The sequence below is a fragment of the Lathyrus oleraceus genome, chromosome 2 (assembly GCF_024323335.1).
Source record: "Lathyrus oleraceus cultivar Zhongwan6 chromosome 2, CAAS_Psat_ZW6_1.0, whole genome shotgun sequence".
Classification (NCBI taxonomy): domain Eukaryota; kingdom Viridiplantae; phylum Streptophyta; class Magnoliopsida; order Fabales; family Fabaceae; genus Lathyrus; species Lathyrus oleraceus.
In genome coordinates, this window is record NC_066580.1 from 465,073,462 (window position 1) to 465,096,138 (window position 22,677).

Below are 22,677 nucleotides of genomic sequence, written 5' to 3' on the forward strand. Positions count from 1 at the left end.
TGGGTGATGGTGATGAACCGACGGTGTAAAACAATTTACACTGACAGTGTATAGTAATTAATATTATATATATATATATATATATATATATATATATATATATATATATATATATATATATATATATATATATATATATATATATATATATATATATATATCACGATATTAAAATACTAATTCAAATTTTAATTTTCTATTTTTTAACGCTTCTCTCACCATGCCACACGAGTTGTCATCACCAGCGGATATATAATATTAAAAAAATGACCAAACGTTAAATCTACGAAGAAGAAAAATGAAATAATCTTTAAAAAATAAGCCCTCGTGTCCTTATTTAAACTATTAAATACTCCTCCACGAGGTTAATAATCTTCGACAATGTAAGCGGAACTGCTCCACGAGGTGCATGCAGAAAACACATTTTTCCTTATTTAAACTAAAATTTCAAGAGTTTTAAATCACTGCATTTCATCACCACAATAACTCCTCTTATATAAACAAACAACCAAAAACACTACAAAGTGTGTCCCAAAATCACCATGGAGAATCAAAATGAACCAAAGTTGAAATCAATTTTCCTTCCTTTTCTCTCAACAAGTCACATAATTCCTCTCGTAGACATGGCAAGACTCTTTGCTCTTCATGGCGTAGACGTAACCATAATCTCCACAAAACACAACTCCACCATTTTCCAAAACTCCATCGACCTCGATTCATCTCGAGGTCGATCCATTAGAACCCACATCATAGAATTCCCAGCTGCCAAAGTTGGTCTTCCTGTAGGAAGAGTCTTTCAGTGTCAACACGCCAAAAGAAATGACCCCAAAAGTCTACATGGGTCTTTTCCTTCTCCAACCCGAAATAGAAAGCCTATTCGAAACACTTCAACCAGATTTCATTGTCACCGACATGTTCTTTCCTTGGACAGCAGATGTTGCTACAAAACTCGGCTTTCCTAGGATTATGTTTCATGCGGCAAGCTATCTTGCTCACTCTGCTGCGCATTCTGTGGAACTATTTACACCCCATTTGAAAACGGAGTCTGATACTGAGAAATTCGTTTTACCGGGTTTACCTGATGAATTGGAGATGACACGTTTGCAGATACCAGATTGGCTTCGATCTCCGAATCAATATACTGAGTTGATGAAAGTTATTAAGGAATCAGAGAGGAAAAGTTTTGGTTCTGTTTTCAATAGTTTCTATGAACTTGAAAGTGATTATTATGATCATTATAGAAAGGTTATGGGAACTAAAAGTTGGGGACTTGGACCTGTTTCTTTATGGGCTAATCAAGATGATTCAGATAAAGCTGCAAGAGGGTATTCAAAAGAAGAAGAGGGTGAAAAGAAAATGGAACAAGAAAGTTGGTTGAAATGGTTGAATTCAAAAACAGAGTGCTCTGTTTTATATGTGAGTTTTGGGAGTATGAACAAGTTTCCTTATGAACAACTAGTTGAAATTGCACATGCACTTGAAGATTCAGGTCATGATTTCATTTGGGTTGTTAGAAAAAACGAAGGAAATGGAGAAAGTGATGTTTTTGTTGAGGAATTTGAGAAGAAGGTTAAGGAAAATGGTAAAGGGTATTTGATTTGGGGTTGGGCACCACAGTTATTGATACTTGAGAACCCTGCAATTGGGGGGTTGGTGGGTCATTGTGGTTGGAACACTGTTGTTGAGAGTGTGAATGTTGGGTTACCAACAGTGACATGGCCTTTGTTTGCAGAACATTTTTTCAATGAGAAGCTTGTGGTTGATGTGTTGAAAATTGGTGTTCCTGTTGGGGCTAAAGAATGGAGGAATTGGAATGAGTTTGGGAGTGAGGTTGTGAAAAGGGAAGAGATTGGGAATGCTATTAGGTTGATGATGGAAGGTGGTGAAGAAGAAGTTGCTATGAGGAAAAGAGTTAAAAAGTTGAGTGTTGAAGCAAAGAAAGCTGTTCAAGTTGGTGGTTCTTCTTATAATAATATGGTGGAATTGATTAAGGAGCTTGAAGAAATTAAACTTACTAGGGTTTAGCCTTTGAGATTTAGGACATCCGAAGCGAGATTCTGTAAAGAAAGAATTCGGTCATTGAATGACCGAGGGATATATATATATATATATATATATATATATATTACTTTATCAATATCTTCCTCCTTTCATTGGTCGAGGTCTCATGCAAGAAAAAATACAGGGTATCCTCGGTCATTCAATGGCCGAACTCCCTCTTCAAATTGGGAATGTTGTGACTTTTTTTTAAAAGTAGGACAGCTATGGAAGTTTTTTTAGAAGTGGGGCATGACAGGAAAATAATGTAAGGTAAGTGTGTTTTTTTAGAAGTGTGTTTTTAAAAAAATATTTATTTTGAAACATATAAAAAATATAAATGAAATACTTTTTATGAAACATAATGAGTAATTATGAATTGATATAATTATTTATTAATAAATTATATTATAGTTCTTGTAAACACTAATATTGATGTAATGTTTGATTGGACTTTTGTGTTTGAATGAAATGATATAATGTTTGATTGAATTTTGTGTCTGAATGAACTTTGATTGGTTGATAAATCTAATAAGAAAATTTTATATCAATAGTTTATTTATTTAAGTATTGTCAATCAAATGATTAACATTCTCTCCAAAACTTAGACAATAATGAATGTGATCATTCTCTTATACTTATTTTATCTACAGCCACATCAACCATGTCTCCAATCTTAAAAGATATCATATATAATATCATTTATATCTAGGCTTAAATAGTCATTTCATCCATTTATAAAAAGGTTTTTAAGTGTGAAATTTTATTTGGTTTTAATCTCTGACGTCAGTCCTTAGTCACAAAAAAAGGCGAAGCAGCAAACGTTGCTGATGTGACTTTACTTTTTTTTAAGTTTCAGTTACTCTTGATATCTTAGGCCCTTATCATATCTCTTATGAAATATGCGACACTCACATGTCGGGGAACTTTAAGCCTCCATCATTGGTTATGTTTGATGGAAAAATATTCCCCTAGGAGCACATTTTCATCATTATTACTCATATGGAAATAATTGGCGTCAGTTATTCCCTGAAATGAAAGCTCATGTTCATTACTTTCAAAGAAGCATATAAGATGTGGTATATGGACCTCTCACGCCTCTCACTGACTAGATATCCAGACCTCACAAAGAAACTAATCCATCAGTTTTTGACGAGTAAGTACGAAAAGGCTTCAACAACCAACATGTTTAGTCAGGGGTGCTCTAAGTCTCTGAGGGAGTAACTCACCTGACTCAATGAGGAAACAATAATGGTGGTACACCAAACAGGTAATGTTTATGGAAGCATTTCAGAATAGTTTGAAAGCAAGAAACTTTAACAAGTATCTCACTCAGAATCACACCACATACATGGTTGTGATCATGACACGAGTAGAATGCTACATCAAGGGAAAATAGAGCAGGCAAAAAAGAATCCCCATTATGCTAGAGAACACGGTGGGGCTGAATCCTCATATCACCAATGTCACAATCATAATGTTTCACCAATCTACGATATAGCTGTATTTAAATGCATTTGGAGGTCGATGGACAACTGCACACCTCTCAATATCACGCCTCATCCCATTAAGTGGTATAGATACTATAAGGTTAAAGTTCATCGAGTAGATGAGTGTCACCAATTGAAAAGGGATATGGAACCCCTTATCCAAAAGAGTCATTTGAAGAAATATGTCCAAGGGAATTCCCAATAGGCAGGGGAAAGACACCCACTAAAGGGTGAGAGAAAACCATAAGCCCCTGATCTAGGAAAGATAAAGAACCAGACAGAAAAAAAGAAGACATCTTAGTTTTCTATACACTCAATACCATCGCCGAAGGTTTTGTCAGTGGCAGAGAGTTTAGTTCTTCCCGAAGCACATATGCGTACCAAGTCATAATTGTTGAAAATTTGCCTCATATACTATGATCAACCATAAAACCTGAGATCACATTCTTATATGAATATGCTTCAGGGATATTTGCCCATAAAGATGATCCTATGGTGATTACCATGAAATTAAATCACTGAAGGTGAAACGAGTTTTAGTAGATTCTAGGAGATCAACCGATGATTGGTATTGGGACGCCTTTGAGAGATTAAGCCTAGAGCCAAAAGACCTGCAATCATTCAAAGGTTCCCTAGTAAGTTTTTCAAGTGAATAGGTAATAGTGAAGGGTTACATCACCTTGAAGGAAGTATTCGCATTGGGAGAGAATGCATGAATGATCAAAGTCAGATATTTAGTCATTAACACACCTTCATCTTACAAAATTATTATTGGATGGTCCATATTCAATCATTTGGAATTCGTTTTATCAATGCTCTATTTGAGCATGAATTACCTACTAGTAAACAGGAAGATCGACTTGAAGAAAGGGAATCAAGACACCACATGCAAAAGGTATTTATCACGCCCCAACTAAAATCATACAAAAGGCACTTTCTCTCATTTTGACTTTAAGTAATTTGATTTTTTTCCCAAGGCGCATGCTCTATATTTAAATACAATTTCTACAAAGGCTTCGTGATCGTATCCTATGAAGTCCCACTACACCATTAATAACACACCAATCAAGATGGTTTATGGTGAAAATTCCATGCTACCATTTAAAATCGACACACCCACATGGTGACGACATCATTTCAATGAAGTTAAAGCACATCAGTGGGTGGCCCATATTTTTCTATAAACTAACAAAATAACTAACCTATGTGCAAAATTAGTTGAATTTTTGTGTATAAAGAGAGTGGACCAGGGCTCAAGTACGCATCTGAGATGATCGACACGGCTATAGAGATCATCCATATCCATGAGTTTGCAGCTAAGCAAAGAACCGCCATGAGATATAATTCCAAAGTGGCCCAAAAGGACACGAAGGAAAGAAAACTTCTGCTTAGATAAGTGGTTGTACCTACTCGGATTGGTTAATTACTCCCTAATTGGAACGACTCGTACATGGTACATCAGAAGTTACTACATGATGTGTATAAGCTTAAAGAGTTTAGTGGATGACTTGTTACCAGAACTTGGAACTCAATGAACTAGAGATATTATTATAGTTAATTTTGTCATGTCTCATGTTGGTTGAATAAAGGGTTGAAATTTAACCCCCCAATGTATAAATTATCAACACTCTCAATAAATAACAAAGATGGAGTGACATCAAGACACCTTAATTTCTAAACCTACTGGTTTGATGCATTCTTCATACATTGAAAAGACCATTATGAGGGATCATTATCGCCTATGGGGAGGAGTTGAAGGTGTCGGAGACGACTGGCTCTGAGCGGCCATGAATGACTCCATCAGGGCAGTCAATCTGGCCACTTCCTCCTTGAGTTCACGGTTCTCTTGCTCCAAATGATCCATTAGTCTTGATGCGTTAGCTCGGGTGTAGTACCGGTGAGTCAGCTTGTCTTCAAAATAAATGAAGAACACAGAGTTAGACCATAGAACAAGAAGCCTGGAGCAAAACCTGCTTATGCACATGATGCATGCAATGCTTGTACATATGATTTATTTTATTTATCAGAGGAACTTTGAGAGTTCTATTTGCAAATATTGAAAATATTAATCATTTGGACATATATGGAAATATCATATCAATAATATATGGAAAATATTTTTACACCAAAGAAGTACAGTCTTGGTAACCAAATACAATACAAGAGAGAAGGAAAATGAACATCCTATGGAACCCTAGAAACAATCATCTAAAGCTATGGAGACCGGAAGATAAGCTGCAGGAAGCCTCTTCACCTCCCTCTCATAGGCTGCCTCCATATCCGCCTTCTTTTTGGCGAGTCGATCATACTTCCTCTTCCAAAACTTGGAAGAGTGAGGAAGAAGAGAAGTCAATGCATCATCAGGCTCATCAATAACCTGGTGCTCAAGGAACTCTATCAAAGCATTCTTCTCTCTAATCTGCTGAAGCAACTCCTCTCGTTCACGGATCCAGGCACGTGAACGGTCTTCATCTCTCAACTCCTCTACTCCTGGGTCAGGGAGGGTTGAAGGCTCAGCCTCAACCAAAGGTGTAGGTCTTGGATACTCATAAGGCATGAGGTACTCGGAAGCTCTCCTCCTAACCAAGAGGTATAGGGTTCCAAAGCGATACAGTTCTTCGGACCAAGCTCCTTCCTTCCCTTCCTATGGATCTTGCGCCAAGCGCGGACCATCCAACCCTTCAAGCCTTGGGGATCTTTACCCTCCTGTAAGAATACACCTTCTAACAGAATGTTATTAGGTTTATCCTTTAGGGGGAACCCAAGCTGACGACGTGCCAAAATAAGGTTGTAGTTAATCCCACCACATGTACCAAGAAGAGGCACATTGGAGAATTCACCACAAGAGTCGATAATCTGCACACCATCATATTCACGGTTGTACCAAAAGATATCATCATTAGTGAGAGACATAAGTCTCGTGGACCACCGTAGACATCCTTTGTTCTCCTTGAAGGAGACCGTCTGCGGCAAGTGCAAAATAAACCACTTGTACAGCAGAGGCAAACATCACACAATGGTACCACCACCCTTTGCATTCCTCATATGCAAAGAGAAATAAGTGTCACCCAACAGAGTAGGAACGAGATTAAGAGTATAGAAGATCCTAATAGCGTTCACATCCACAAACTTTTCGATGTTGGGGAATAACACTAGCCCATAGATGAGAAGTACAAATATGGCCTCAAAGGCGTCCTCACTCATGGCCTTCCCATACATAGAAGCTTGAGCAATGAGGAACTCATAAGGGAGACCTTGAATTCCACCTTTGGTAGTCATATGAGCATCAACCAGAGATTCATCTATATGCAACAGATCAATAATCTCTTGAGAAGTAGGAACCCTCTCTAAGCCACTGAACGACAACTGGTCCAGGATAGGTATACCCACAAAATAGGCATACTCCTCAAGCGTGGGCAAAAGCTGGAAATCCGGAAATGTGAAGCAACAATACAAGGGATCATAGAACTGCACCAGTACACTCATCAATCCTTCGTCCACTTGAGTAGTCAGAATAGATAGAAGCTTCCCATAACGAGCCTTGAAACCCAAGGGATCTAGTACATAGGATGTCAAATTCCTTAGCTCTTTCAAGTCGGGTTGTCTGAAACTGTACTTCTTCGTATTCCTTCTTTGTCTTTCCATGTCTGAAAATTTACAAATAGACCTCTTAAGTTCTGTAGCGGGGTATTCGTTACCATTAGAGATATTGACTAAATCCAAGGTAAATCATACAAGTCGAGTCGCCACTGCACTTCTATTTATCCAAAGGAATGGTTAGAAAGCGAACAAAAACCTAAAAGTTTTATCGAATCAAAAACTAGTAAAGAGAGTCAGAGATCTGGGTAAGGGGGTTGGTTATGCAATGGGAAGGTGTTAGGCACCCAAAACATCCTAGGTACTCCTAGGGAGCCCTTTTCACACTTGTTGTAAAGTTGTTGTTTTGTGAAAATTTATTTGTGCAAACATGATTGAAGAGATGAGAAGAGAATATACAAGTTATTTACATTTTTTGTGTTTGGATGGATGAACCCATTGCCTATGTACCATCTTAAAAAAGATTAGGATCAAAACCTCGTAGTTCGGGGTAAAAATCTCAAAATGAGTTGGTGAATTGATTGGTCCAAAAGCCTTAAGGTCTTTTGTTATCCAAGGGATAACACTCAACCTAAAACCACAAATCCACCATGTGAGGATAGCTTCGACATGCTAGTGAGGGGTTAACTCTATAATAAGCATGGAAGACTCATTGTCCATCACTAAGGATATAGGTGAGTATTACATCAACCGCAAAGATAACTCAAACCTAATAGCTAAAGGTTATGAAAGACTTGATTAAGGAAGTGGCCATTGGAACCACAAAAAAAAACATTTGAATGGGTTATATTTACCAATTAGAAGTATATACAAAATGGTCAAAGTTGACTTAAAGATTCAATTCAAAATAAGTGTTATGAAAAGAAGGTTTGAAAATCAAAAGCATAAGGCTTAGGTTTCTAATGTTGAAAACAAATGTTAAGTGTTTGCACAAAAGTTTTGGCTTGGGTTAGAGTGGAGAGAAGAAGAAGAAAGGCTAAAGTCCTAAGCATGCAAAAGGTAAGGAATAAGAAACAAAACCACAATGGAGTTCCTCTCTTGAGATCATATTGATGATCCAAGTAGCTCCCATCCTTTGGAATAAGCAATCACATAAACATAAACCCAAGCAATCATCAATCAAATGAACTCTTGGAAGGCTCTTCAAGGCATCTTGTAATTCTTTCTCTTAGAAGCTCATGGCAATAGTTCCTCAAGTTTGAATCAAGATGGAATCCCTAGCACAAGAACACACACATCAAAGAGTTTTATGAAGCAAATCAAGAATGGACAAGAGTGAGTTTAGAGACTTGGTCCTTCTAATCCATCTTCATCATTAAGGTCCTTTTACTCTAATTTTTGCATAGAGAATGTCCTAGAAACTAAGTCCATTTGTCCATTTTTGCATTTGGTTCTCAACAATCAAAACAAAACACAAGCATAATAATGTATATACAATTATGTGCTCAAGTGAGCAAAAGGAAAATGACATTAACATAAACATGTGCTCAAGTGAGCAAAGGGAAAAGCAAATGGATAATATGTACAAGAATAGTAAATTGCATAAAAGTAAAGAGCAAAAAGTAAATGTTAATTGTTAATGATTAGTGTTAGTAGTTAATGTGCCAGAAGGCAAATTTAGCGCTATGTTAAGCAATCGTAATTGGACTTATGTAGAAGTCACAACTATCTGAGGCCGGTCAATAATAATGTAGGCAACAACATAAGTTAGAAGTCTTGATTAGTGAACCAAGTTCCAACAACTTGCCATGCCAAAAAGGAAAAGAGAATTGATCTTGTATTGGTTTAAGTCTTTTGCATGTTTAAGAAACAACCTATCCTTAATGCAAAACCATTCATTTGATCAATTGATCAAGATGAATTAGATTTGAATCAAGGAAGATTAAGCCTCCCTAATCAATGCTAACTTATCAACCTTTAACTCATTGATCAAAAAGAAAGAAGAAGAAGAAGAAGAAGATGATGAATAATGGATTATGAAATGGAAAGATTAAAATGCATAAGGTGAAATAAAAATGTACCAATCCATGTGTATTGACCAAATGACATTGAAAGTCAAAGTCAAACAATGAGAAATCAGAAATGAGATGAAGATTGGAGGTCAAACAATAAGCAAAATATTTTTGGCATTTTTAATATTAAAATAAACTTGAATTAAAAAAAATAAAAGAAAGGTCAAACTTTAAAATCACTTCAAATCAACCTTGGAAGGTCCAAGTGATTTATCCCAAGTTCAACAAGGTCAAACAAAGTTTGACAAAAAATTTCAGCATTTTTAAAAGTCAGAAACTATTTTTAATCAATTAAAAATGAATAAAAATAACCTAATTGAACTAAAATCTCAAATAAATCTCAAATCAATTAAAAAATTGATGAGAATATTTTTCATAGATCCATCATCATTCAAATAGGCTAGGAAAATATTTTTGTATTTATTGAATATCAAAAACTATTTAAAATGAATTAAAAATAACCAGAAAAAAGAAAATTCACAAAAAATATCAAATGACAAAATAAAAAATATTAAAAATCAAAATTAGAAACTAGAAATTATTTGGAGAAGAATGCAATTGGTCCCATTATTTTTGGAATTAAAATGAAGAAGATATTAATTTTTGAAAATAATGGAAATAAAAGAAAATAAATCAGAAAATAAGAAATTCAAAAAAACAAGGAGGGTCTGATCAAGCCTCATTAATTGACGTGGTTGATCAAACGCTCCAGAAGCGCGCGCTCATGGTAGGCTTCAGTCCACGCGTAACACCAACAATTATTAAAAGTCATAAGAAGCAAGGGCCAGGATTAGATCTGGAAATAAGAATGGACGACCACGATTGGATCTGGAGACCAGACGGTGGCCAGCGCCACCGTCTTCTCCGGCTAGCTCTGGTGAGAGCTCAAATTTGCAGAAGAGCAAATGTGCGCCAAAACACGCGATCCAGGCATCAATCGAAAGAGGAAGTGATGTACATCACTCCTATACCACTCACTTCCATTCTAGATTCCTATAAATGGAGAAATCAGAGATGGAAGCATGATGGTGTTCATCATGAACTTGATTAATTTCAAAAATTAAATGCACAGTAATGATGCCTCTATTGAGAGGACTTCAGCCAACACAATATCCAAGCAAATAGGTCAATAAATGGTGAGTTTCGAAGAGAAAACCAGTTGAAGAACAACCTTGAATTCTGGAGATTTGAGCTTGCTTCCTTGCTTCCTTTGGCCAAACAGAAGATCAATGGAGTGTGAGAGAGAGGTCTAGGAACTTTAGATCTAGAAATTCAACCTGATTTAGTTGAATTTCAGATCTGAGAAATTGAAGAAAATTGGAATAGTTACTTTAGGTGTGGCTCGGTTTTGATTTCTGCAGCACTTCAGGTTGATTCATGGATGGAATTTGAATGGATTGAGGCTCTTATTTATAGATGGAAAGGCAAGGTAAGTGTGATCAAAGCCGTGTGCATGGAATTGGATATTCATTGCATGGGCTTGCATGATCATGCAAAAGGCCCAAATTCAATACCAAATGCACTCTGAAGCATAATTGAACTGAAATGGTTGTGGAATTGGCAATGCACAAGCTTGTATAATGAGTTTTAACATGTTATGCACAATCATGCCTAAAACTTCTCCTCTTCGAAAATGCCATTGGCCAAATCCAAACATGAGCATGTGAGTAATGGTTGGAAAGGTTTTGATGTAAGGAACAATTGTTATGTTGGGAAAAAATAAATTTGAAGTGTGGAAATTGGTGAATTTTGAGTTTAAAGTGCAAGGTGTAAAACATATAAAGGCAAAGTTTCTAAATTTGGCCAATGTTCAAGCCCTTCTATTTTGATGATGCAAGCCCCAAATGAAAAAACCTCCAACATAAAAGTTGTAGATATTTTCAAGAAAATCAAGATGGACCTAAAATTTGCCTCATTTGGATTATTTATGAAAGCATTATGGGCACTTGAAGTTGGACTTTTTGCCTTTCAATGCTTTTGGTCCAAAATGACCTATAATATTTTGCATTATCACATGTATTTCCTTTGAGATTTTGAAATTTTGTTCAACATAACGTTTGAATTATACATCTTAATATTTCCAATTCATTTGATCTCACCTCAAAATCATAAAAAATGATTGAGTTATGTCCTTGGGAAGTTGACCCAAAATTAGGGTTTCAGTCAAAATGACCTATAATATCTTGGAATGGATGATGACCTTCCAAGCGTCAAATCAATTTTTGATGAACATGAAAGTTGTTCATATTGTCCTTAAGCACATTTTTTATTTTGGGATCATATCCATTTGACCAACACATAAAAAATTAGGTCTCAGTGCATTTCAAAATAGTCAGATGAATTGACTGATCAACTTCTCAAGTCTACAACTCATATCCTGATGAATTGATGATTGAGGATACTCAAATAAGTTCAAATATGAATGAAATGAAGAATTAAAGAACTTCCCACGATTGTATTTGACCATGGGTTGAGGTTGCTTCAAGAGCAAGGCATTGTGGATGATCTGATGAACTAGGGTTTCCTTGGGGAACAAACCTCAAACCCTTTGACTTGCTTTGATCAAAATGATGAATTGAGATGCTAGGGAGGAATATTTGATGGAGGAGAGCTTTGGGAACCATTACCATGCTTGCTATCCTCTTCACTTGGCCATATCTCTGCACTTATGATCTCCTAGAGGCTTTTGACCTTGTGATTGCTCAAGCGACAAACAAAAGATGTTAGTGACATATTTTTGTGCTTTTGGTTAGTAAAAAAAAATAAGAAAAGCAATGATATCCAATTCAAGCATGCTTGGTGATCTCAAACCACTCACAAGAGGTCCCACCCAAAGGCAAAGGGAACCTAGATGCTTATGATCCTTGAGGCTTTGCAAATGCAATGTTATGATGCCATGAGGGATCTTAGAGCAAAAATTGGGGTCTTACAGATGCCCCTATTTAAGGCCATTCTAGCCGGAGAAGTGAAGGTTAAAATCTTTGTTTCGACGAGGTAGAATGGGCTTAAATAATAACAAAGAGACAAATTTTGGTTCCTAAGAGACCTCATGATGCAGATGTATGCATGCGAATGGTAAAACTCTGTGGGGATATGTGTCCACAAAGGCAAATATCAGGAGGAAATCAACAATCCCTATGAACAATTCATTCTATGGGGCAGAGACTCTACCCGGGAGTAAAGGGATGAAAACGCATGAGCAGGTCACGACTTGAAACTTGCTGAGACACAAAGAGAATCCATGAAATAAATCTATGGAAGGACTCGAGTTGACTCAAAGATACATGTATTGGGGAATATGCCAATACAGCAAAATTATCCGTAACGGATACTTCGGATAAAAATCCGGACTCAGGTGGGGATGTCCACTCAGCTGAGGAAATAACAAATGAGGTATTATCGGTTACTGGGTAATAAGCTCAAAAAGAGATCATGTGATCCCACCGGTATAAGGGTGGGGGGAAAACATGCTCCGGGAGAATGAAGATCTAAGACCGATATAAGAGTGAGAGATATCAATCAACCAAATCATCTGAGGAAGACCTAAAAGGTATATTTCAACTCAAGGATTCTGACTCCACAGGTGATAAAAAGTCACAATAGAGAGCAGAAGGAAGGAACACCAGGGATGCCGGTTACTGGGCATATAATAGGTGACCAACCAAAGCGTGAATTGGGGAATATTCCCAAGACACTCATCATCCAAAAGAGGGCTAAAAGCAAACTCGATTAGGGGATGGACATTCGATTCCAAAAAGGGATACAAATCTTACTCAACTGGGGAAGAACCAAAAGGCTTCGACCAAAGAGTGCATGAGATATATTATCTATTACCGTCAGAACGTAGATAATATACTCGCATGGAAGATTATCCACAACCGGTTAAAGGATAAATCGATCGATAAAGAAAGGCATCAGGATACCGAAACTAGGTATATAACGATGACCATTCAGGGGGAGCAACAAACATTACCGATAATCGGTACATGAGAGATGACTTGCTGGGGATAAACTGCCTAATCAGAGCAATTACCCAAGAGAATGAGGGAATATCAACACCGAATATTGGATAATGATAACCGTCAAGGGAGAGGATTACATCTACTGGATACTGGGTAGAAAACCACGGAAGAGTAACCGTCATCGATTAGAATGAACAAAAGGTTAAATCTGTAAGGGGATGAAAATAGGGTTTACAACTACCAGTATAAGGGTAGAAAACCACAGACTCCGCCGGGGATAAGATGAATGATTACTAATTACTAGGCAATTATTCATTTATACCGCAGGGAAGCGCAGGAAACAGCCACAAAAGGCAAATCTAGGATCAAACTAAAGAGGCAAGCTGAATCAAAACTCATCCCAGTGAGGATATAACTCAATAGGGAATCCCATCCCAATATATGTGTTGGGAAGAAAACAGAAACAACCATCATCCACGAGGATATAACTCGGTGGGGAATATGGAAGGAAATATAAACACTTTTTGCTTAAGGGGCTGACTCTATATTGAGGGATCAGACACCGACATCTGCTTGGGAAATGTATTACCAACTAGCAGGGGATAACAAACAAAGATACATGGCAAAGAATGTAATCATGCATATCTGCATGTTTGAAAATATATGCACTCATACGTGGTTTATGTATGATGAATGCTGACAAACAGACATTTCTAACACAAACAGCTCCAAAGAATAAGTACACAAACATCCGGTACTACATCTCAAGAGAGAAAACCAGGTTCACCAGAGAGTATCCAATCTGATGAGGGCCAGAGATACCAGGAAGCAAAGATCTCTGCAGGGGGATGAACATCAGTCATTCCAGCTGGGGACAAGAGTTATTGTACAGAAAAAAAATCCGCCGCGTAAGCAACTCTACTGAGGAATTTATCTGAGGAAGTAAAGGAAATCTGGAGAACAACCACCAAATACCATACTACCAAAGGTCACATCTGCTGAGGAGGAAAGGTCGCTACTCTGCTGAAGGGAAAAGTGGTGAATATCTTACCAAACACTCTGCTTAGTAGAAAAACCTCAAAAGGCTCAGGAGTAAGAAGATACAATCATGCCAGGAATATGAACAAATGTCTTACCCTGTTGGGGATCATACCATCCTTGGGAGAGCACTGAAGATCTGTTAGGTATCCTTATGTCATTGTGAATGCTCACTTTGTTTAAAAACAAGTTATGAAAAATTCGATTATTCAAAACAATGATATTTTTTTTCAATTAAAACATGTAAAACATTTGTTGGATAGAAATAAATAAGAATGCAAATAATTGGATAAAGGCTCGAATTTATTTGATGGAATGGTAGTCTGCAAATGGCAAGACTCCATAGATCTTTACAAATTTGAAATTGGTGATATATATTGGAAAAGGGCTACATTGAACATAATGACCATTTCTCCACCAATTTTGAATCCGATGTATTTAAAGCTTTGGTTGATGACGAATGAGCAAGAATTTCTGACGGATGACAGTTGTAGAACAAAGCCTTGTCAGGATGCAGTTACTTGCCAAATCCCTAATTTTTGCCTAGATTGCCCCAGGATGAGGCACTCAATCTAGCGGGATACATATATTCATTTTTTTCATGTCTCTAACTTTTGCCTGGACCGCCCTTTCGGGTTTTCAATCCACCGAGACGCTCATTTTTGCCTAAGCCGCGCTTTCGAGTTTTCAACTTAGCGAGCTATTCTGTTTTTATTTTAGGCGAAGTATTTCTTGACTGCATCTGAATTCACAGGACGAGTGAAATCCTCCCCATCCATAGTTGTAAGTATCAAAGCACCACCTGAAAAGGCTCTCTTAACAACATATGAACCTTCATAGTTTGGAGTCCACTTGCCCCTGGAATCGGGCGCGAAAGACAAGACTTTCTTGAGCACAAGGTCACCTTCTTGGAACACACGAGGCTTGACCTTTTTATCAAAGGCTTTCTTCATCCTTTGCTGATATAATTGACCATGGCACATAGCAGTCAATCTCTTTTCTTCTATCAAATTCAGCCGGTCATAACGACTCTGAACCCATTCAGCATCAGTCAACTTGGCTTCCATCAAGACTCTCATTGATGGGATCTCCACGTCTACTGGGAGTACATCCTCCATGCCATAAACAAGAGAGAAAGGGGTTGCCCCTGTTGAAGTGCGGACAGATGTACGATATCCGTGTAAAGCAAATGGCAACATCTCATGCCAATCTTTGTACGTGACAACCATCTTTTGGATAATCTTCTTGATATTCTTATTAGCAGCTTCAACAGCCCCATTCATCTTGGGTCTGTAGGGAGAAGAGTTATGATGCGCAATCTTGAACTCACTACACAGCTCTTTCATCATTTTGTTGTTCAAGTTAGATCCATTATCAGTAATGATCTTATCTGGCACACCATATCGACATATGAGTTGATTCTTGATAAACTTCACGACCACCTGCCTGGTCACGTTTGCATATGATGCCGCTTCAACCCACTTGGTGAAGTAATCAATTGCTACAAGAATAAATCTGTGTCCATTGGACGCTTTTGGCTCTATCATGCCAATCATGTCAATTCCCCACATGGAGAAAGGCCATGGTGATGAAATCACATTCAAAAGTGTCGGGGGAATATGAATTTTATCCGCATAAATCTGACACTTATGGCATTTCTTCACATATTTGCAGCAGTTAGACTCCATTGTCAACCAATAGTAGCCTGCTCTCAATATTTTAAAATGAATTAAAAATAACCAGAAAAGAGAAAATTCACAAAAAATACCAAAAGACAAAATAAAAAATATTAAAAATCAAAATTAGAAACTAGAAATTATTTGGAGAAGAATGCAATTGGTCCCATATTTTTTGGAATTAAAATGAAGAAGATATTAATTTTTGAAAATAATGGAAATAAAAGAAAATAAATCAGAAAATAAGAAATTCAAAAAAACAAGGAGGGTCTGATCAAGCCTCATTAATTGACGTGGTTGATCAAACGCTCCAGAAGCGCGCGCTCATGGTAGGCTTCAGTCCACGCGTAACACCAACAATTATTAAAAGTCATAAGAAGCAAGGGCCAGGATTAGATCTGGAAATAAGAATGGACGGCCACGATTGGATCTGGAGACCAGACGGTGGCCAGCGCCACCGTCTTCTCCGGTTAGCTCTGGTGAGAGCTCAAATTTGCAGAAGAGCAAATGTGCGCCAAAACACGCGATCCAGGCATCAATCGAAAGAGGAAGTGATGTACATCACTCCTATACCACTCACTTCCATTCTAGATTCCTATAAATGGAGAAATCAGAGATGGAAGCATGATGGTGTTCATCATGAACTTGATTAATTTCAAAAATTAAATGCACAGTAATGATGCCTCTATTGAGAGGACTTCAGCCAACACAATATCCAAGCAAATAGGTCAATAAATGGTGAGTTTCGAAGAGAAAACCAGTTGAAGAACAACCTTGAATTCTGGAGATTTGAGCTTGCTTCCTTGCTTCCTTTGGCCAAACAGAAGATCAATGGAGTGTGAGAGAGAGGTCTAGGAACTTTAGATCTAGAAATTCAACCTGATTTAGTTGAATTTCAGATCTGAGAAATTGAAGAAAATTGGAATAGTTCCTTTAGGTGTGGCTCGGTTTTGATTTCTGCAGCACTTCAGGTTGATTCATGGATGGAATTTGAATGGATTGAGGCTATTATTTATAGATGGAAAGGCAAGGTAAGTGTGATCAAAGCCGTGTGCATGGAATTGGATATTCATTGCATGGGTTTGCATGATCATGCAAAAGGCCCAAATTCAATACCAAATGCACTCTGAAGCATAATTGAACTGAAATGGTCGTGGAATTGGCAATGCACAAGCTTGTATAATGAGTTTTAACATGTTATGCATAATCATGCCTAAAACTTCTCCTCTTCGAAAATGCCATTGGACAAATCCAAACATGAGCATGTGAGTAATGGTTGGAAAGGTTTTGATGTAAGGAACAATTGTTATGTTGGGAAAAAATACATTTGAAGTGTGGAAATTGGTGAATTTTGAGTTTAAAGTGCAAGGTGTAAAACATGTAAAGGCAAAGTTTCTAAATTTGGCCAATGTTCAAGCCCTTCTATTTTGATGATGCAACCCCCAAATGAAAAAACCTCCAACATAAAAGTTGTAGATCTTTTCAAGAAAATCAAGATGGACCTAAAATTTGCCTCATTTGGATTATTTATGAAAGCATTATGGGCACTTGAAGTTGGACTTTTTGCCTTTCAATGCTTTTGGTCCAAAATGACCTATAATATTTTGCATTATCACATGTATTTCCTTTGAGATTTTGAAATTTTGTTCAACATAACGTTTGAATTATACATCTTAATATTTCCAATTCATTTGATCTCACCTCAAAATCATAAAAAATGATTGAGTTATGTCCTTGGGAAGTTGACCCAAAATTAGGGTTTCAGTCAAAATGACCTATAATATCTTGGAATGGATGATGACCTTCCAAGCATCAAATCAATTTTTGATGAACATGAAAGTTGTTCATATTGTCCTTAAGCACATTTTTTATTTTGGGATCATATCCATTTGACCAACACATAAAAAATTAGGTCTCAGTGCATTTCAAAATAGTCAGATGAATTGACTGATCAACTTCTCAAGTCTACAACTCATATCCTGATGAATTGATGATTGAGGATACTCAAATAAGTTCAAATATGAATGAAATGAAGAATTAAAGAACTTCCCACGATTGTATTTGACCATGGGTTGAGGTTGCTTCAAGAGCAAGGCATTGTGGATGATCTGATGAACTAGGGTTTCCTTGGGGAACAAACCTCAAACCCTTTGACTTGCTTTGATCAAAATGATGAATTGAGATGCTAGGGAGGAATATTTGATGGAGGAGAGCTTTGGGAACCATTACCATGCTTGCTATCCTCTTCACTTGGCCATATCTCTGCACTTATGATCTCCTAGAGGCTTTTGACCTTGTGATTGCTCAAGCGACAAACAAAAGATGTTAGTGACATATTTTTGTGCTTTTGGTTAGTAAAAAAAAATAAGAAAAGCAATGATATCCAATTCAAGCATGCTTGGTGATCTCAAACCACTCACAAGAGGTCCCACCCAAAGGCAAAGGGAACCTAGATGCTTATGATCCCTGAGGCTTTGCAAATGCAATGTTATGATGCCATGAGGGATCTTAGAGCAAAAATTGGGGTCTTACAGATGCCCCTATTTAAGGCCATTCTAGCCGGAGAAGTGAAGGTTAAAATCTTTGTTTCGACGAGGTAGAATGGGCTTAAATAATAACAAAGAGACAAATTTTGGTTCCTAAGAGACCTCATGATGCAGATGTATGCATGCGAATGGTAAAACTCTGTGGGGATATGTGTCCACAAAGGCAAATATCAGGAGGAAATCAACAATCCCTATGAATAATTCATTCTATGGGGCAGAGACTCTACCGGGGAGTAAAGGGATGAAAACGCGTGAGCAGGTCACGACTTGAAACTTGCTGAGACATAGAGAGAATCCATGAAATAAATCTATGGAAGGACTCGAGTTGACTCGAAGATACATGTATTGGGGAATATGCCAATACAACAAAATTATCCGTAACGGATACTTCGGATAAAAATCCGGACTCAGGTGGGGATGTCCACTCAGCTGAGGAAATAACAAATGAGGTATTACCGATTACTGGGTAATAAGCTCAAAAAGAGATCATGTGATCCCACCGGTATAAGGGTGAGGGGAAAACATGCTCCGGGAGAATGAAGATCTAAGACCAATATAAGGGTGAGAGATATCAATCAACCAAATCATCCGAGGAAGACCTAAAAGGTATATTTCAACTCAGGGATTCTGACTCCACAGGGGATAAAAAGTCATAATAGAGAGTAAAAGGAAGGAACACCAGGGATGCCGGTTACTGGGCATATAATAGGTGACCAACCAAAGCGTGAATTGGGGAATATTCCCAAGACACTCATCATCCAAAAGAGGGCTAAAAGCAAACCTGATTAGGGGATGGACATTCGATTCCAAAAAGGGATACAAATCTTACTCAACTGGGGAAGAACCAAAAGGCTTCGACCAAAGAGTGCATGAGATATATTATCTATTACCGTCAGAACGTAGATAATATACTCGCATGGAAGATTATCCACAACCGGTTAAAGGATAAATCGACCGATAAAGAAAGGCATCAGGAAACCGAAACTAGGTATATAACGATGACCATTCAGGGGGAGCAACAAACATTACCGGCAATCGGTACATGAAAGATGACTTGCTGGGGATAAACTGCCTAATCAGAGCAATTACCCAAGAGAATGAGGGAATATCAACACCGAATATTGGATAATGATAACCGTCAAGGGAGGGGATTACATCTACTGGTGTAGCACCTCAAATTTGCACCTCCCATTTTGTACATTCATTTCATATTAGGTCATTAACATAACATAGTCCACTGCATAGCATTGCATTGTCCTTTGCTCAAGTGCAATTCATCAGACAAGATTAGGTCAAGATGATCAGGAGAATCAGTTATGCAAGCAAGCATGTGCAATTCCTATTGAAGCAAAGCCCTAGGATTGATTTATCAAGTTCATATGATTATGGGATCATTTTGAAGTGGTTTGGCCAAGGATTGGATGATCAAAGCTCAACAGTCAAGCTGAACTTCATCTGGAACCCTAGAAAGTCAACTGTGGTCAACTGTGCCTGAATTCATGGATTTGAAGGTGGGAGATGGTTTGAAAGGCTTCATTCATGTCCATACAAGTCTCATTTGACATTACAAAGATCAAGATTGAAGAATTTGAGGTCAGATGAAAAGTTTCCAAAAATAGTAGGTGACCTGTAATTTCAAACTGCCAAAAATGGAAAGGTCTTCTCCTCAAATTTACATCATGATACAAGCTTCAAATGAAATTTTGTCCAACATGAAAGTTGAAGATCTTGCTCTCACCTTTCCAAAAAGTCCAAGAACATCTATTTCTCATCTGTGGTTGGCAAGTTATGATCAAATCATTGTCAAGGAAATTTGAAGTTCAAGCTAGCATAACTTTCATACCACAAGGCCAAATGGAGTGGGGTTTTTTTGATACAATCTCCATTTGACATGTTTTATCCAAATCCTTCATCACATTTCATCAAATCCCATCACATAATTATTTGGTTTTTCACTTGATTTTTTGGATGGAATTTTCAAATCTTAAATAATGCATTGTTTACACTTGGCAACAATTCCATTGGCTTACAAACAGAGTTTTGAATGGATTTAGGCCCATTTTCGTGTACTGTAGCATGCACCCCATGCACATGAGGGTGAATTAGCAATTGGCACAAAAACACTCATTTCATTAATCCTTTTGGCTTGGCTTAATCTGGTTTAGCAAAGATGATTAATCCATGGTATATATGCATAATCAAAACAGAAAACACATTAGCATTCATTCACACAGATCTAGATCTAAGAATTGCAATTTCTCTCCACTTTTTCTCTTCACTTTTTCTGCAAGTTTCTTCCAATCCCTTGCCATTTCCACGATTGAATCATCATCTACAATCATCACTGAGCTGGATTGAAGCAAGAGAGCAAAGATTTCAAGCTGTTTCAAGCACTGTTACATTGAACATCATCCATGGCAGCTGCTGATTTGAGCTATATCCAAGACCATTGAGCTTCGATTCTTCACTCATTCATCTCCTGGAGCATCGAAGAAGTGCTGTTTCTACACTACAAGGCCAAACAACCACGAATCCATTTCTGCTCTTCAAATCAGGTTGGAATTCGAACCTTGATAATGGTGAAATGTTGATATGCTTATCATAGATCTTTCCATGCTGATTGTACTGCACTTTGAATCGTGAAATTTCATTGAGTTTTGAGAGAGTTATGTTGATTTGAATTTTGATGAGTGAAACTTGTTGTGTTTGATTCGTTTGATATGGTTAGAATTAAGGTAAACCAATGTTAGCATGTTGTTGTGCATTACAAGACGAACAAGTTGGTATGTTGCTTGTTAATTTCTGTGAAAATGTTCATATGCTGGAAATCTGGATGAAGAACACATGAACCCTAGCCAATTTCGTTCCCAGAACTAGCGTAGATCCTTGGTCCCGTGTTTTTGCATGAAAAGTGTGTTTCTCAGCCATGAAGCCAGTCACGTTGCGCCACGCACTTAAGTGAAACGCAGCGTTTCACTTAAGTGGCTCCTGAATTACGCTTTTGCCATTATCTCATTTAAATCATTTAATTCATTTTCATTTTCAAATTTTAATTTCATTTCACATGCTGATCTTCAAAAAATCATAAGTCCATGAATATTTGTCCAAATAATGTGGGATTTTTTGCATAATGTTCCTCATGATCTCTAGTTTTTTATGGTGATTTTTCCAGAAATTATGCACGTGTGGATTTCTGTTTTGCCTAGGGTTTGTTCATGTGTACCCAATTTGTACCTTCCATTCCATTTTGCTTGTGAAATGATGATGCTTAATCCAATGAGGCTGAAATTTTTTATGCTCAATCTAGACACCTTTAGAGATTTTTTGGTATAGATTTTGTGATTTTATCATTGCTGGTTGATGAGATATGATTTTTTGAATAGAGGTGTGACAATTTGTGTCACACCATTCTTGTCCAACTTCTTGATTTTTGTTACCATGCCATATGAACTCAAAATAATCTGGATTTTTGCATGTTGATACTTATGAATGTTGGGAATGCTTGTGAACTTTCCTGGAATTTTTGAATGCATTTCCTATTTGTTTGATAATTTCTCCCCTGTTTGACCAATTGTGGACCATTTGTGAGTCATGATTTTATGTGATTTAGGAAATTCTTGTGGTTTATTGGATGGACTTGAAATTTGACATGTGTATTATAGACATCTTGAAGTTTGCCATGGCTTTGATTTCATTCATTTATCATGCTTGGTCTCTGTTTTATGATTGCTTGAAGTTGATACATGATTAGATGCCTTGTATGAGTTTGTTTGAACTTGTGTTGACTTGATGAATTTAATTTCCTTGCTTCCCTTGGTCCAAATGACTTGAAATTTGGTGTGTAGATCATGTTATGAATGCTGTTTGACCATGATTTTTTGGGGGATTTATTGAATTGTTTGTGAGTTGATTTGAATTGAATCTTTCTGTTTGGTTGTATGAGCTTCAAATTGCATGTTTTGTACTCTTTGCCTCATGAAATGATAATGGTGAATGATGTGAACATGAGACCACTTGGATTTGATTCTTATTTGATTGATATTGATTTTTGATAAGTTTCATGTTCTGTTTTGGTTCATTGATCCTATTTTGACCCTAGTCTTGTACTAGTGGTTTGTGCTCTCACATTTGAGTTTTGTTTCAGGTCAAAGAGCACAATTGCCATGCTTAATGATGCTTACTCAATTGGAGTTGACCTATTGATTGTTGATGACTAACTTTGGTTTATTTTGTAGGGTTTGAGACTTGTACCTTGTGCCTTGGCTTGCACCTTTGTGCATTGACTGTTGTTTGCTTGTGTACAGTTGTACAGTTAACTG

General features: G+C 37.3%; 1 protein-coding gene across 1 annotated transcript in view; it reads left to right on the forward strand.

Annotated features, from left to right (window-relative positions):
* The first annotated feature begins 455 nt into the window (after positions 1 to 455).
* LOC127120418 (soyasapogenol B glucuronide galactosyltransferase) overlaps positions 456 to 22,677 on the forward strand; it is a 43,408-nt gene continuing 21,186 nt past the window's right edge. The window contains exon 1 of the mRNA XM_051050843.1: positions 456 to 726. Coding sequence (XP_050906800.1) covers positions 543 to 726 — 184 coding nt within the window. The 5' untranslated portion in view covers positions 456 to 542. The remainder of the gene's footprint in view (positions 727 to 22,677) is intronic.